Source organism: Octopus sinensis, linkage group LG1 (assembly GCF_006345805.1).
Source record: "Octopus sinensis linkage group LG1, ASM634580v1, whole genome shotgun sequence".
Lineage (NCBI taxonomy): Eukaryota > Metazoa > Mollusca > Cephalopoda > Octopoda > Octopodidae > Octopus > Octopus sinensis.
Window position 1 is genome coordinate 106,443,109 of NC_042997.1, and position 14,843 is coordinate 106,457,951.

Here is a 14,843-nt window from a genome sequence, read left to right on the forward strand (position 1 = left end):
AGGGTGCCGAAAGAGATCAAAGAGGGTGCCGAAAGAGATCAAAGAGGGTGCCGTAAGAAATCAAAGAAGGTGCCAAAAGAGATCAAAGCGCGTGCCGAAAGAGATCAAAGAGGATGCCGATTGAGATCAAAGAGGGTCCCGAAAGACATCAAAGAGGCTGCCGAAAGAGATCAAAGAGGAGTCCCGAAAGAGATCAAAGATGCTGCCGAAAGAGATCAAAGAGGAGTCCCGTGTCGTGTAAGCGGTTGTGGCTACTATGATGTGCAGGTTACTTGATACAGGAAATTCTCGCAGGTTAAGCTTGCTGTTAACCATGGTGACGTATTCACAAACAGCCTGAAGATAAACCACAGCGAAGTTGCTGTGTATGTAGAGATGTTGGCGTCGTTAAGATGAAGGCAACCGAGATGGAGGCAACGTTAAGATAAAGGCGACGGAGGTGGAGGTCCGGAAATACTTCTGGTAGTGTTTGTCGCTGAACTGGCTGTCACTGGAACTGGCTGTGTCACTCTGTGATCAGTGGTCTAGAACCAAAGACGCTCGCCTCGATGAATTGCTGTGTTTTATAGTAAATGATAGGCTCAAACGGAGCTTTAGAAAAACTGTGTCACAGGACCTTATCATAAGGCTGCGATTGGTTGGATTGCACATTGGCGCGTAATACAGCAAGAGACAAACTGCGCCAATACCAATCAATTAGAGTAGTGGATGCAACAGGGTCCAAACGGCCGAAGGTTAGCTGTTATCTGCTACGTTCGTAGGGTGCCGAAAGAGATCAAAAAGGGTCCCGAAAGAGGTCAAAGCGGGTCCCGAAAGAGATCAAAGAGGGTGCCGAAAGAGATCAAAGAGGGTCCCGAAAGAGATCAAAGAGGGTCCCGAAAGAGATCAAAGAGGGTGCCGAATGAGATCAAAGAGGAGTCCCGAAAGAGATCCCGAAAGATTGCGTTTCCCTCAGGAAACAGTTCCGCAGCCATAGGATGAATTTGATCAGATAAAATGCTTAAATAGTCTTGATTATAAATTCTGCCATGAAGGGCCAGCGGATTTCCAAGATAGCCCCCCAAGATCATCACAGATTCTCCACTATGTTGGAAGAAGGTAGCCTGGGTCACATGCATCTTTTGGTTGTGTCTACACGTATACTCGGCCGGTGGTTGGAAATAAGGTAAAGGATGACTCATCCAAGAAAATAACATCCTTCCACTGCTCTAGGGGCCATTTCTGTAGGTATTTACTCCACTCTAAACGCTTTGTGCAGCTCCCGGCGAACAGTTTTTGTGGAAATTGAGTTCTCGAGGTGATCATTAAGCTCTGCAGTAATTTTGGGAGCTGAACTTTTGTGACCTTTTCTAGCAATTCGCGTAGGGGTCCGACGGCCCCTATCTGTAAGTTTTGGATTGACACCTATTATTTTCTTCTGCCACCCTAAATTGTAGTAGGTTTTAGGTATGCATATTTTCCTTAAATTCATTCTGCCAAAAACACAGCAAATTGAAACAATGCAATTATTTTAGTCTCTTGTACTGATGAAATTTTGCTAAAAAATGTTGGAAATCTATACGGTGGTCTGCTTTTGAGAAGAGCGGTTTAATTCAAACTGAAATAACGTTTTCATTGATCGATTAAATAGAGCCTTTCTCTTTTCTAGCACCATCCCTTTCTTTTAAACCCGATGTAACTTGATCCATCCTTGTCCTTCCATTCACATTCCCAATATTTTTTTTATCAACAGTTCTTTGCCTATATTTACAAATGTTTGCAATTCTTATAGAAAGATAATAGTGACTGAAATTTGTAGCAATTTTTCATTCCCTAACCAGACGGGCATTTATGATCAAGACAGCCAAAACTCAGGAGACACAACTTTATGTATGGATGTACCTGATGAAACCTAGACTGCAAAATGGATGTATCACATGCTGATCGGAGTCCCACCCATAAAGGACATTAGAAGGATGGGCCTCAGCAACCCGTTATTCAGCAGCAAATACCGCCTGCTTTCGTTTCGCCATCTCGTCTCATTTCACCCAACCCTACCGTAGTAAAACGGGATTCACTACAACAGACTACTACCATTACGACAGGTCAAAATCCGCTTCAACAACAACAGTCTAATATTACTACTACTACATCAGTGATATTGAATAACGATTTTCCCTCTAAGCCACATGGCAATATAGAAAACCCTCCTCCACCTCAAAAAACGAGCCGTTATCCGTTTCAAGGTATTTGTTAATTTGGCCCCAGCAGCACCACCAACAAGGGACACTACCCTTTCTCTCATATTCCCCTATGTTGTAGTGTCTACACTTGTTAACTGCGCTTGTCCATATGGTATAAATGGAAAAAAGACTGCCTCCAGCTACTCTCCCAAATATAGAGCCCGTGTCCCTGACGCTAAACACGGATGCACAAAAGGCAACAGGTGTACGTTATTACATCCTAGGCTCTGTCAAATTTCTCTGTCTCTAAAGATATGCCTGAATTTGGAACGTAGTTATCACCATCTGAAAGGCTGAAGACGAATGAAAAATAAACAGCAAAAGGCAAGTGCAATAAATATAAATTCAACCATATTCCATCACTTAACACGGACCAACGAAAAATCCCATCTATCAGAAGGAACTATGGGAAAATCATAACATCAAGTAATATAAACAAGTACAATATATCACCTGATTGAATGGCTAACCAATGAGAAAATTCCCTTTTACAGTTCCACTCATATTGATATAATATGGCAGCGCTTTGAGAACATTGTCTCTCATTCATGCTCTAAATACGCACGAAATTCACTAGCACGAACAGAAATAGGCTCCCAAGAGAGAAAAAGACACTCATAGGGAAAATCGAAAGGCTAAGAAAAATCAACCAGTTAAAATACTACCACCAACAACGTCCACTCTGAACAGCATTAAGAAGGCTTGAGTTGGGAAAACAGAATCTGCAGATCAGTATGTAAAACCTACAACGACAATCAATGCGCTGGAGAGGAAAACTGGGTAATCGAAGGAATCAAACAGGATCCGAAAGTGTTCTATTAATATGTCAACAAGCATAGGGCCGCTGTCTCACCAGTTGGTCCACTGACTAATGATAACAGCTGTCTTCAGCATGACGCTAAAGAAATGGCCGAACTACTGCAGGAACAATGCTGCTCTGTCTTTCGTGATCCCACAGATATTGATGCAAGGGATGTGAACGAAGTTGATCCTCAACATATTATCTCGGACACATCTTTTACTGCATCAGATATCACAACAGCAATGAATGTAGGCCCTAATAGATTCCTCGCTAATATCCTAAATAAATATGGACTCCAGCTTGCAATCCCACGTACCAACATCTGAAAATTTCTTTAGACTCAAACTATATACCGCAACACTTCATATCCCAATTTGTCATGCCGGTCTTCAAAAAGGATAAAAAAAAGTCTCTCGCTATCAACTATCGTCCAAATTCCCTCACCCTCCATATCAACAATGTGTTTGAAAAGTGATGAAATTAACGATAACTGGCCTTCTGGAAAGTTACAACCTTCTACCCAGCATGACTTCTACTGCGGCAAGGACAGTCTAACGCGGCCGTCACAGCATATCGACGATGTCCTTAAACACTTTGGATCATGTTCGAACTCTGATCTCAAATATCGTGACTTCAGTTAAGCGTTCGTGAGAGCCCACCACAATAACCTCCTGTGAAAATTGTCAAATACTGGAACCAGTGGAAAACTGCCAGATTGGATTGACTACTTCCTGGTGAACAAAATACATGCTGTGATCGGTGGAGTTCATTCATGCCCAGAAAGAGTCACCAGTGGTGTCGCTCCGGGGATTGTTTTGGTCCCATCTCTGCTTATTGTCTATATAAACATCTCAAACGTCATCGAATAGAGTAAACATATTCGCAGATCACATCAAGCTCTTAAAAATTATCGAGACCGAACTGAACTTCAGACGGATCTACATGCTGCAAGCCAACTGGCAGACAAAAACAAAATGTGGTTAAATGAGAGGAAATTTGAACTTACGCTTTGTGGAAAAAGACTACGTTTAACCTAACAGATTCTCTTCAGTCAGAGGAACCAGCCACAGCATCCTATAGTATTGAGTAATTTAAGATTGGTCTCCCCACACAAAGCAAAAGATTACAAGACTTGAGTAATCCCAGACAACATTCACTAAAAAAATTAAGGGCATGCCTGATTTTGATTATTGGGACCACTGTGAAACATTGAAACTTTATTTACTCCAAGCTGTTGTGAGCGCTACATCTTTTGGACAATGTGGAAAATATATCACCGGCATACGACCTTAACATTAGATTCAGAATTTATCCAAGGCTGGGACCACGTGGTGTATGCCTCCTACACTATTCAGGATCACAGCACATAAATTCACTGCAACACAATTTCTTTTCCTCGATAGGTCCTGCTGTATTTTAACATTATCCCAAAACAAATCAAAGAGGAAAAAGATACCATCACCTTCAAATGAATCGTTGACAGATTTCTTCAAGGAATAACAGATAAGCCACTTATACCTGGATACATCTCAGTCAACAACTCCTTACTTGAACGGGCAATGATAACACAAAACCTAACCAACACATGACTAAACAGATCCTATTGAGTGTTGCTATTAATTTAGACATGCTCTGGGCCAATCTTTGGCTGAAACATATCGAAGTTATCTATCTATTTATGTAGCTATCTAGCTATCTGTCTGTTTGTCTGTTTGTCTATCTATCTATCTATTTATCTATCTATCTATCTATCTATCTTTATCTTTCTTTTCTGACAGTCTGTCCGTATGTATGTATGCATGTATGTATGTATGTATGTATGTATGTATGTATGTATGTATGAATGTATGTATGAATGTAGGCTTGTGTGTATGTAAGACTCTTCCGTACTTAATTATTTAGATTCTTCCTCTGAAAAATGTTGATAACGAAAACAATGTCACATATTAAACCTGAGAAATGTCTTGCATAGTTTTAGTGTTCCGCTTATAGACTGCATTTGCAATGTGGAAATAAGTTGGTTGATTGCTTTTTCTAAAACACCAAGCTTATCCAGACTTACAGTTAGTTATTGGTATAAATATAAATTTGCATTCCGGATATAGAAGCTGGAAGTTTCGAAGCAGTTTTCCGTAGTTAGCTTCTTTGTCTTTCATTTTCAAAGAGATATTCACATCAGCAGGACAGCTAGCCTCTATGACGGAACATACTTTTTCTTGTCTGTTCCAAACAACAATGTCCGGCATGTTATGCTTGCATTTGACAGATGTTTTGACGGGTATGTTCCGCCAGTATTCCTTATGTTGATATTTGTGTACGTATTCAATAACAGAGGGATTCTCTACATTTGTTCCAGGACAATCTTGTTTTTCCAATGGCATTTTTAGCAACATTCTTATGTTTCATAGAGAGGCTGTACCTTGGTGACATTTTTTGGACAGCCGCTAATCACATGTGTGGTGTCTTGCACAAAAATATAACATTATTTACATTTAAGCTGATTCTTGGAACTCCAAAGGCCTCACTGTCTCTTTTGTTGATGAAGTATTTAGTAGTGATCTCCTGTTCTTGGATTGCAAATGAAGAGCCTTTGAAGTGTTATGTAATGTAGCAGTCACTAGTTCAAGAGAGATTTCGCTTCACGTTTATGTTCCTATCTTCTTCAAGTAAACGAGAAACATACCCATACATAGTCGTTTTTCTTGGTATGCTGAGCATTTCACCTCCAGGTCTTCTTTGAGGTATGTTAGTCCAGCTGATTTGGGGTTGCATGGGAGGTCATTAGGACTAGGAGCTCACTTCCAACACGTAGGATATTGTTTTCTTCACTTTTCAGCATTTAGTTAATGTATATATTTTTGTTGCAGTTGTTGTTTAACAAGTGCTGTCTGAGACATTTAAAGGCTCTCTACACTGAGCTAAAGCCTCTACTTCCTTTGTCTCTTCTAAGGTAGAACTTGTCGATATCACTATTTTTGTTTTGTTAAGATTTCCAAATGAAGTTAGATTCTTGAGGGTTAAAATGTTTATGGAGTGGATTTCTACTTCAGACCAGTCGATTATCTCAAATGTTGGAAACAGTACAGGTACTGCTAATGCGCTGTGAGATATTGTCTTGTTGTAAAAGGAGAGTTCAGACTACCATATTTGTTTTAATCTGGTTTAATATTCTTGGATAACGCACATTTTCATCAATGCCAAGGTACAAGTAGCATTTTGTGGCAGACGAGATTGAGGATTTTTATACAACTCTTCGTTCAACCATTGAGCAAGTACCATACTTTTCTAGTTATAGCTGGTAATCTGAATGCTAAACTAGGACCCGATAAGACCAAGTTTACTCTCAACTCTAAAACTAATCGGAACGGGGAAATGCTCAAAGACTTTTTAGAGGAATTTAATCTTTACACCTCCAACAATTATTTTATGAAACCAAAAGGACAACTTTGGACATTCGAGTATCCATCTGGTGACAGGGCACAAATTGACTACCTCATTTTTCGAAAGAAGTGGCGAAATAGTGTCAAAGACTCGAGATCCTACTCTTCCTTTAGTTCTTTTGGTTCCGACCACAGAATTGTATCAGCTACCGTTAAGCTTATTCTTCGCTCATCCAAAAAAGCTAAGCCTCATCAGATAAAAACGATCGACTGGAAGGAAGTCTCGTCTAACCCCGATATGTCCAAGCAATTTACTATTGAGGTCTATAACAAATTTCAATCTTTGTCTACTTCTGAAATAGATGCTGAGAACATTGAAGAAGTTTACAGTAGCCTCATCAAATCAACAGAGGAAGTTGCACTGGCTACTCTACCCAAAGAGTAGAGTAGAGACCAGAGCAAGCCTTCAAATTCTCCAAATGTCATCGAAGCCAGAAACCATCTAAAGTCTATATCACTAGCCTACCACCGTTCTCCATCCCAGTCACTGAAGATCCAACTCATAACTGCCAAGAAGAATCTTGATGATGTTTACTTGAACGCCGAGGTCGACTCTATTAACGGCAAAATTAGCAAACTAACCAAAGAGCACATTAGTAAAAAAACACAGTCTTGCCTGGAAATCTATCAAAGACCTATCAGGCAAAAATTCTGGGTCATCAATTAGAATCAAAGGGGGATCAGCTAAGAAGCGTTTAGAAAATTGGTCAATTCATTTTAAAAACCTTCTTGGAAAGAATGCCACAATCCCCGATAACCCCACTCTTCCAAGTGTGCCTATATCAGATACGCTGGACATCAACACCTTCCCTTTTACCATATTTGAACTAACAGCAGCCACTAAACAACTGAAAGCCTCGAAAACTTTTGGTCCCGACAACATCCCAGCTATAATTTGGAAGGATGATAGATTTCACGTACTTTTGCTAAATCTTTGCAAACACACACTTTCCACTTTTATAGCTCCAAAGATTTGGCACCAATCTCAAATCATCCTAATACCCAAAAAAGGCGATTTATCCCTCGTCACCAACTACAGGGGTTTATCTCTAATGTCAATTGATGCAAAATTGTACAACAAACTGATTCTAAACCGTCTCGTCCCTTTTGTTGAACCTTTGCTCCGAAAGAATCAAAATAGATTCAGACATGGGCGCTCAACGTTGAGCCAAATACTATGCCTACGATAACTCATTGAAGAATCAAAAGCATTTAATCGCGATCTTGCAATGGTGTTTGTAGACTTTTCTAAAGCGTTCGACTCTGTAGATAGGTACAAGATGTTTGAAATCCTTAAGCTCTATGGGATTCCAGACAAAATCATTTCTGCCATCAAGGTCCTCTACACAGATACGTCTTCAACCATCTTAACCCATGATGGGGAAACATCATCTTTCTCAATCTGCAAGGAGACACACTCGTCCCATTTCTCTTGTCATTGACTATGTGCTACGTATGTCAGTTGATACCATTTCTTGTAAGGGCTTTGAAATAAAACCTAGAAGAAGTTCCAGATACCCAGCTGAACACTGAACGGACACTGACTTTGCTGACGACATCGATCTTATCAGTGATTCTCTCTCCAATGCCCAGTCTCTTTTACAATCTCTTAAATAAGCATCAAATTGTGTATGTCTTTACCTCAATGAGTCCAAGACTGAATATGTAAACAAGTGCCTGTCCAACAGTGATTTCATCATCCATACTCTCAACAATACCCTCTTAAATATGGTTTCTGATTACAAATATCTTGGGTCATACATATCATCATCTGAAAAAGATTTTCTAACTAGAAAGTGTATGGCCTGGTCAGCCTGTAATGATATGCATAAGATCTGATCATCAAATCTAAGTAGGGATTTCAAACTTAAAATCTTCAAAGCCACAGTCGAACCAATTCTACTATATGGCTCAGAAGCCTGGACGTAATCAAAGAAGCTTGAGAGGCGGTTGGATAGAACTTACACTCGCCTCCTTATGAGAGCTCAAAATCTCTCGTGGAAGTACAAATATATGAGAAATTACCACTTGTATCATCTCTTGTGAAAGGTAGAAGAGTTCAGTTTGCTGGACATTGTTGTAGAGCTGAAAACGAGGTAATTTCTACTCTTCTCCTCTGGAAGCCATCTGCTTGCGATACCAGAGGGCGCACACTCTCATACCCTGATGTAATCTCCAGGGATACAGGCATCCAGCAACGGGACCTCCGTAATGCTATGATTGACCGTGAAGTCACGTGTACCATAGTAAATTCCATTGTCTCGACCACGGTCGAACAATGATGATGATGAAAACAACTATTTTGGCATTCGTTCATCCGCCATTTGAACAATATGCCCACATCATCTTATTTGGTTCCTCAAAATCATAGCTTTAATTGAGGTGATGCCTGCAGATGCAAGGACATCTGTGTTTGGAGTAAAAGAAATATATTTAATGCTTAAATTGCGATGAAGGCATTTTAGTTACAATTATTCTAACAATTTAAAATGCCTTTCATAACAAGACCATATTCCACAAGGATACAGCAGGGATGGTAAGACAAATGATTTGTAAAGAGCCAGCTTTTTATTCTTATTAATATGTCGCAGGCACCAAACGCGTGACTCCAAGCCACGAAATGCTTTTGCTGCCCTTTGAATTCGTTTTGAATTTCAGTCTAGTTAGATTTTTAAAATTCACTGTTGTTCGATATTTTATGTAAATACCCTCCTCAGAGTTTTGAAAAGCATGTGACAACACAACGGCAAATGATATTGCAAAGAGAGTGGGTGGATCAAGGTCTCCTTGCTTTACTCCATTTTCCACGGCAAACGGTCCAGAGAGCCTACCACCAAAGTTAATTCTAGCTTTCATATCTTGATGCAAGGACCTGATCATGTTTACAAATTTGTCTGGACAACCTAATTTCCTTAGAATTAGCTACAGAGCATTTCAATTAACAGTATCGAATGCTTTGCTCAAATCAACAGGCAATGGTATAGAGCAAGATTCTGTTCAATTCACTTTACTTGTAATTGTCTGATGGTAAAGATACAAGCAACTGTGCCCCTGGAGGAGTGAAAACCACACTGAGACTCAGACTCTATGAAGGTATTTAAACGTTCCAACAAAATGCGGGCAAGTACCTTTACGGACAAAAGTGAAATCCCATGAAAATTGCCACACAGATCCTTTGGCCCCCATTTATACAAGGAGACTAAAATGGCATCAATCCAGTCTTGAGGCACTTTCTCAGTTCTCCAACAGTGACAAATTAACATATTTAAGAGTTCAAACATTTTGTCACCCTTATATTTCAAAACTTCTGCGCAGATTCTATCAGATCTTGGAGACTTATTGTTATTCAGTTTATCCACAGCTAAATAAATGTCATTTAGAGTTGGTTCAAATGACATCTCTTCTAAAGCTGGAAGGTGTTCAATTTTTTTTATCGTCGTCATGTCAGCGAATGATGGTTTATTCAAAAGTGCAGAAAAATGTACTGCCCAGTGCTTATGAATAGAAACGGTGTCAGTCAAAAGCAAACATCCATTTACTGTTCCCACTAGAGCTATTGAAGAAGATTTTGGGCCATATACCTCCTTAACATAAGAGTACAAACCCTTGGCATCATTTCTATCAGCTGCTTCTTCTGCCCCTTTTGCTCTGTCATTCCACCATTCCTGTTTAATTTTCCTTAGAGCAGTCTGCACTTTCCCTTTCAGCTTTTTGTAAGCTTCGTTTGAATTGGGGTTCAAGGACTGAGAAAGAAGTGTATTGCCCAAGTTTTATTTTTCTAAAAGAAGATTATGAATTTCTGCTGATCTATCTGAGAACCAGTTACTGGACTTACGTGATTTAAATCCTACTGACAAACTTGCAGCCTGAAATACTTTTGTTTTGAAATCTTCCCATAGATTGTTTGATTTAAGATTGATACTTTCTATAGCTTCGTGGAATCTTTGCAAGTTGCTTGAGAATTTAAAGTTTGCAAAAGATAGGTTTCTTACATACATACATACATACACACATACATACATACATACCAGAACTCTATGCATTCAATAAAACAGTGGCCAACAATGTGTTTGCTGTGTCAGTACTCCTACCAAAATTTGGTCTGCTTGAATGGACGTTTGATGAGATCCGAGCCATTGATGTGAAAACCCTAATAATACTAACGAAAAACGAAAAAAAGTGGCGGAGGCTTAGCATCGATCCAAAATGCCTTTGAATGTCGCATCAAATCCCTTCGGCAACATCCTTTAACCACCAAGTGTCGAAATGCATCCCTTGAGTAAGTTTGCATATATGAGGCTGATAACATCGTAAGACTTGGAAGGCAGTTCCTTGAGCAACACTCTTGTCTGATAACCTAAAATACATGCCCAAATAAGTCGCACGACTCTACCGCAACGTATCATCAGATGAAAGAATGAGCCTATATGAGCAGAAGTCTATGCATGGATATGTTAGTAGAAAGCTCCGAGATGATAGTAACATTGATATTCAAAGCAGTTTATCATGGACGAATAGCCGGATTACTACCTCCCACTCTGAAGGGTATGCGTTTGCAATCCAGGAACAGGAAATATCAACCAAGTACCTGATGCACAAAAGGGACAGAGATACGGGAAAAGCAGTAAAATGTGACAACCGATGCAGACATTGTGGAGTTCGCAATAAATATATCACCCACATTGTAAGCAGTTGTCCGAAATTGTTATCACTGTATTATCTACCGATGTGACATGATGTTGTATCTAGGACTCTATAATGAAATTCGTCGGAAGGATAATCTCAGGACAAATAAATAAGAACCTAAAATATGGTAGAAACCAAAACCACTCATAATAAAAAAGAATACTGGTGAAATGTCCGAGTGAAGACTTCAATAAAATGTAAGCACAACAGACCTAATATAATGATCTAGGATAGAGAAGAGAAACTGTGCACAGTTGTGGAAATTACCTACTCGGCCGATGTTAACATAAAGCTGAAGATCAGTGAAAAAGAGGACGCCTATGCTGAATTATTGAGAAATCATACATACATACATACATATAAACAAAAGTACCCTGTTGATTTTGAAGTTCCAATGAAAGAGCCTTGGATCTAGGTTAGAAACCTGTTCTTTCTCTATTGGCAAGAAATCTTGAAATAAACTGGATAATGAAATACAAACATGTATACAGACATACATATGTTAAAATTATGTACGTGTACATATATGAGCGTATATACATATATGTGTGTGCGTGTTTCTTTTTTTTTTGTGTGTGTGTTCGTGTGTCTTTTTTCTGTGTGTGTACAAACGGACGGACGACTGAAATGATGAACAGTTGATTGATTGATAGATTGACAGAAGTGTATACGTGTATATTCACTCACACATGCACACACACACACACACACACAAACACACATACATAAACACGCACACACGAGTCTAGCCTGAATACGTGTGCACTAAAGAATAATGAATTATTTTCATATATACGTTTCATATATACATACATACTCTTTACTCTTTTACTTGTTTCAATCATTTGATTGTGGCCATGCTGGAGCAGCGCATTTAGTCGAGCAAATCGTCCCCAGGAATTATTCTTTGTAAGCCTAGTACTTATTCTATCGGACGCTTATGCCGAACCGCTAAGCTACAGCGACGCGTAAACACACAAGCATCGGTTGTCAAGCGATGTTGGGGGGACAAACACAGACACACAAACATACACACACAACACACACACATATATATATATATGTATATTATATATATATATATATATATATTATAATATATATTATATAATATATATAAAGACCCTTGTCCTACGTCTGGTTTGTTTTGTTTTTTATCTTTACCGTTATTGTTTTTACGTTTTTGTATTCTTTGGTGTCACGTATTCTGTATTTTGTTCGTGTACTTCGTTCGTTTTCCGTCCTCGTGTTGTATACATTCGAAGCTTTCTTCCAGGGGATCTAATGCGCTTGGCTTAGATTCCTTGGCGGGCTGCCCAGATCGGAGCAATCTCAAGATTAATCAGCCGAAATTGCGAAGATGATCTGGTTCTTGACTGATGAGAGGGCTTCGAATGTCCCGTCCTGTGGTTCTTGTGTCGTCTCTTTGGTGTTTCATGTTCTTGTCCATGTCTGATATTTATATTTTACTGTTTACATATATATATATATATATATATATATATATATATATATATATATATATATATATTATAAAATATATAATATATATATATATATAATATATATATAATATATATAATATATTATTATTATTATTATTATTATTATTATTATTGTTCAATCAGATAAAACTAGGAATCTCTATAAATTGGATGTTAAATTATATGATAACCTTTTAGAGAAAGAATATTTAAAAAACATAAATTGTTCCAGATAGTATACTTTATTATATTAATAAAGCCTCTAAATTAGTAATGATAATCTATGAATTGGATAATAAAACTGAACCTTATGTACCTATGCACCCTAGAATTACTCTGAAAGAGCATAAAGATAATTTTTATTCAGACCCTAAGCTATATTTATTTGTCCATGTAAATCTGACCTTGGTAAATTGAGTAAACTTATTTTAGATAAATATATTAATAAAGTAAATAAACTTAATTACTTAAAATTATGGTTTAGTAATAATCATACTTTAAATTGGTTTAATAATATTAAAGATTAAAATCGATATAAATTTATTCAAATAGATATAGATAATTACTATTCTTCTATTAATGAAATTGTGTTTAATAAGGCCCTTATTTTTGCAATGAATAAAGTGGGAATGACTTTTGAAGAGGTTAACGTAATTAAAATGGCTAGGAAATCGTTTATAAAATATAAAAATAAATTATGGGCTAGGAAAGATACTAGGGACTTTTTTTGATATACCTATGGGAGCACCTGATTCTGCACAAGCTACGGATTTAGTAGGTATTTATCTTTTATCTGAACTCCAATTAGAAAATTTAAAAATAGAGGGTGGTTTATATAGGGATGACCTTCTACTAATTACTAAAGAATTGCACCAATAGGAACCTAGAAGTATTTAAGAAAAAACTTTATAGTTTCTTTAAAAGATATTGTTTAGGTATTACTATATATAATGAGAATTTTAATGTTAATTATTTAGATGCTAATTTTAACCTAATTAGGGGTAAAACACAACCATATCATAAACTTAATGAGAACCTTAGATATATAAATGTTAATAGTAATCACCCACCATCAATTAGAAAATCGTTGATTAATAATATAAGTAAACGTATATCATTACTTTCTTATGATTTAGAGATTTTTAATAAACATGCTCCTTAATACAATGAGGCCCTTAGAGAGGCAGGTTATAATAGTAATATTAAATTTTTTATTAAAAATAAAGATAAAACTATTAATAATAGAGATTAAAATATTAATAATAATTATAATAATTTGGTTAGTAATATTTGTAATAATCTTAGACATTATAAAAAAAAAAAATAATATAAATAAAAATAAGAATAAAAATAAAAATAATGACTTTAATAATTCTTTAAATGTTAATTATAAATTTAAATCTAATAATAATAATAATAATAATAATAATAATAATAATAATATGATAAAGAAATATAATAATAATAATAATGGTAACAATAATAATGACAGTTTTAAATAATAAGAAGAAAAATAAGAATAAAATTGGTTAATAGTTCCTTATGGTGCTCAAGTTGAAAAGAACATGGTTAAAGAGATTTTAGATATTATTAAACTATTTATTCGAGATAATCGTAAATATAAAAACATTCTCTAGTAATAATTTTGGAGAAGTTATTCTACCACTAATAGTGTAAGTAACATTATTTCTTCTTTTAACAAATTTGAACTGAATAATTTTTATAAAAATAAATTATATAATAATACCAATAATAAAAAAAGATAATACACTAATTAACTGTACATGTAGAGATAAAACTAAATGCAACTTAAATAATAAATGTGATATTAACGATGTAGTGTATAAATGTATAGTTACATTACATGATGAGAATAATAAGAATAATAATAACTCAAACGCGATATATATAGGGTCTACTTCCTCTAAAATAAAATTAAGAATCGCACAGCATATGCATTCACTTAAAAATGAAAACTTAATTAACTCCACTGGACTTAGCAAGTACATTTGGGGACTTAAATCCCAAAATATTAATTATGATTTATCTTAGGAAATAATTAGTGAGGGTAAATCATATAATGTAGGAGGGAACTTTTGTTATTTATGTTCAAATGAGTTTAAGGAAATTTTATTTTATAAGCATGATAAATTAGAAAATATCTAGGATGAGCGCAAAATAAAAGGCAGACACAAGTTACTTTACTTAT

General features: G+C 36.6%; 1 protein-coding gene across 1 annotated transcript in view; it reads left to right on the forward strand.

The window, feature by feature from the left end:
* The window catches only part of LOC115219732, a 33,911-nt gene that overhangs the window by 6,099 nt on the left and 12,969 nt on the right, over positions 1-14,843 (forward strand). The window contains exon 3 of the mRNA XM_036502868.1: positions 6,314-6,845. Coding sequence (XP_036358761.1) covers positions 6,314-6,845 — 532 coding nt within the window. The remainder of the gene's footprint in view (positions 1-6,313; positions 6,846-14,843) is intronic.